This window comes from Quercus robur, chromosome 5 (assembly GCF_932294415.1).
Source record: "Quercus robur chromosome 5, dhQueRobu3.1, whole genome shotgun sequence".
Classification (NCBI taxonomy): Eukaryota; Viridiplantae; Streptophyta; class Magnoliopsida; order Fagales; family Fagaceae; genus Quercus; species Quercus robur.
Window position 1 is genome coordinate 62,419,079 of NC_065538.1, and position 1,872 is coordinate 62,420,950.

Consider the following 1,872-nt stretch of genomic DNA (forward strand, 5'->3'; position numbering starts at 1 on the left):
AAGATGATTTTTAATAGAAGAGCAGATCGGAGAGAGTACTTTCTGATGGTGCAATTTGTGGTCTAATCGGAGAAGCGAAAGTGGTGGTAGCGGCAAGGCAATGGTATTTGATGTACTGGAGCCACAATGGAGGCAATGGTGCTACTCACAATGATGGTTGTAGTGGATGACACCCAAGAAGACAAGACTGCTTAAGAGCAGCACATCAGAGGATTAGAGTAGTGGCTCTGATATCATGTTAAAAATACTGAATAAGTGTATTGTATTTCTCAAGTAATAGAATATACATGAGTGCTTTTATATAGGAGGTAGAGTGTGCAGTACAAGTAAATGTGCTATATAAGTAAACAAGGTGAGCCTAAAACCCATATACCCTAATACACGTTAACAATGATATTCAGGAAAAACAAGTGTGTGTATAAATCGCTAATATACCAGCATGGATTTAACCAACCGTACCAGTTGCAGTGGGGAATTAGTATCCCATATAGGCCTAAGGTGGATAAAGTGGCGGTTTTACCTAGAGGTATCATAGTTCTTTACACTAATGGGCTTCTAGACAATATGTTCCCTGCAGAAATCGAAGATATTATTGAGAAGGGAACTTTGGAAGGTGTAAGCACAGAGCAGTTGGCTTCCAGTATTGCAACAATGGCATTCTTTAACTCGATTGAAGAAAATGTCAATAGCCCATTTGCATATGCTGCTCGGTTGGCAGGACAGAAGCACATAGGAGGAAAGAGAGATGATATTACAGTTATTGTTGGCCATGTTCTTGCATAGATTGGGTTTCGGTATGTTATTCATCAAAAAAAATTGTTTAAGTGGTCTATTTTGTTTTATTGTTTTAGTCAAGGTTGTCAAAATCGGGATCCTACGTAGGATCGTGGGAGGTAGGTAGGATCGTGAATCGTAGGATCGGATCGTAGATTGTAAGATTCTACATTATTTGAGAAAAAAAAAACAAAAAATATACATTGGTATGTTAAATAATCGCATAAATTATACATTCATTGATATAATTACAATACATCACTACATTCATTTGTAAGTATTGTTTAAAGATGTCAAAAATCTCAAAATGTGATACTCTATTGGAATATTTTTTATTTGAGTCTAGCTGACACTCTCTCTACATTAGAGTGGAAAATTTTGGTCTATTGAGATTTTATTTTTCATTTAAGTCCAACTGAGGCTTTTAGTCAAGTTAAAGAAGATTACAAAAAACCAAGGTCGTCTGTGTAAGGTTGAATTTATTCAACCATCTAATTGGCTTTATTCCGTGTCAAATTTGCTTGTAATTCAGCATTTAGTAACCCTGTATTTAGGTGGGATTATTGTAAGGGTAGTGAGTGAGATAGAGTGAAGATTGCTCAAGAGTGTGCAAGAAAACAGAGTGTCGCGGCTGGGACTCGCGGGTGGACTCGCGGCTTCAACCCGCCAGAAGATGCACACGTGCCAAGCATGCTGGAAGATGAACAGTCATGCTAGCTGGAGCACTACAGGACAAAACAGGACAACTGGCCATACGGTTAACTCGCGACTGGAACTCGCGACTTAGTCAAGCCGCGAGGTCAAGCCGCGAGGCACCCCTGTTTTGGAAAAACCTGACGTTTCGCATTCCTCTTCACTCCAGTATAAATACCCTTTTAACCCACGATTGAAAGAGAGCTTCCAGAGAGAATTTTGAGAGAGAAACCCTAAAGAAAAACAAGATTGTTTCACACACAATCTCTACCTTAGAGTCTCATCAAAATCCCTCACTCTCTTCCTCTCCATTGTCAAAACCTTGAGAGGCATTATACCAAACCTGGTTCTCACCATTATCATCTCTGTGAGACAGTCGTTTGGAGTTCTGGGAAGCAGTTAGGA

The 1,872-nt window shown here is 39.4% G+C and overlaps 1 protein-coding gene across 1 annotated transcript; it reads left to right on the forward strand.

The window, feature by feature from the left end:
- Window positions 1-390: 390 nt before the first annotated feature.
- On the forward strand, window positions 391-783 carry LOC126728505 (probable protein phosphatase 2C 55). Its single transcript, XM_050434313.1, has one exon. It carries the CDS (start codon window positions 391-393, stop codon window positions 781-783), a length of 393 nt encoding a protein of 130 aa, XP_050290270.1.
- Window positions 784-1,872: the final 1,089 nt, after the last annotated feature.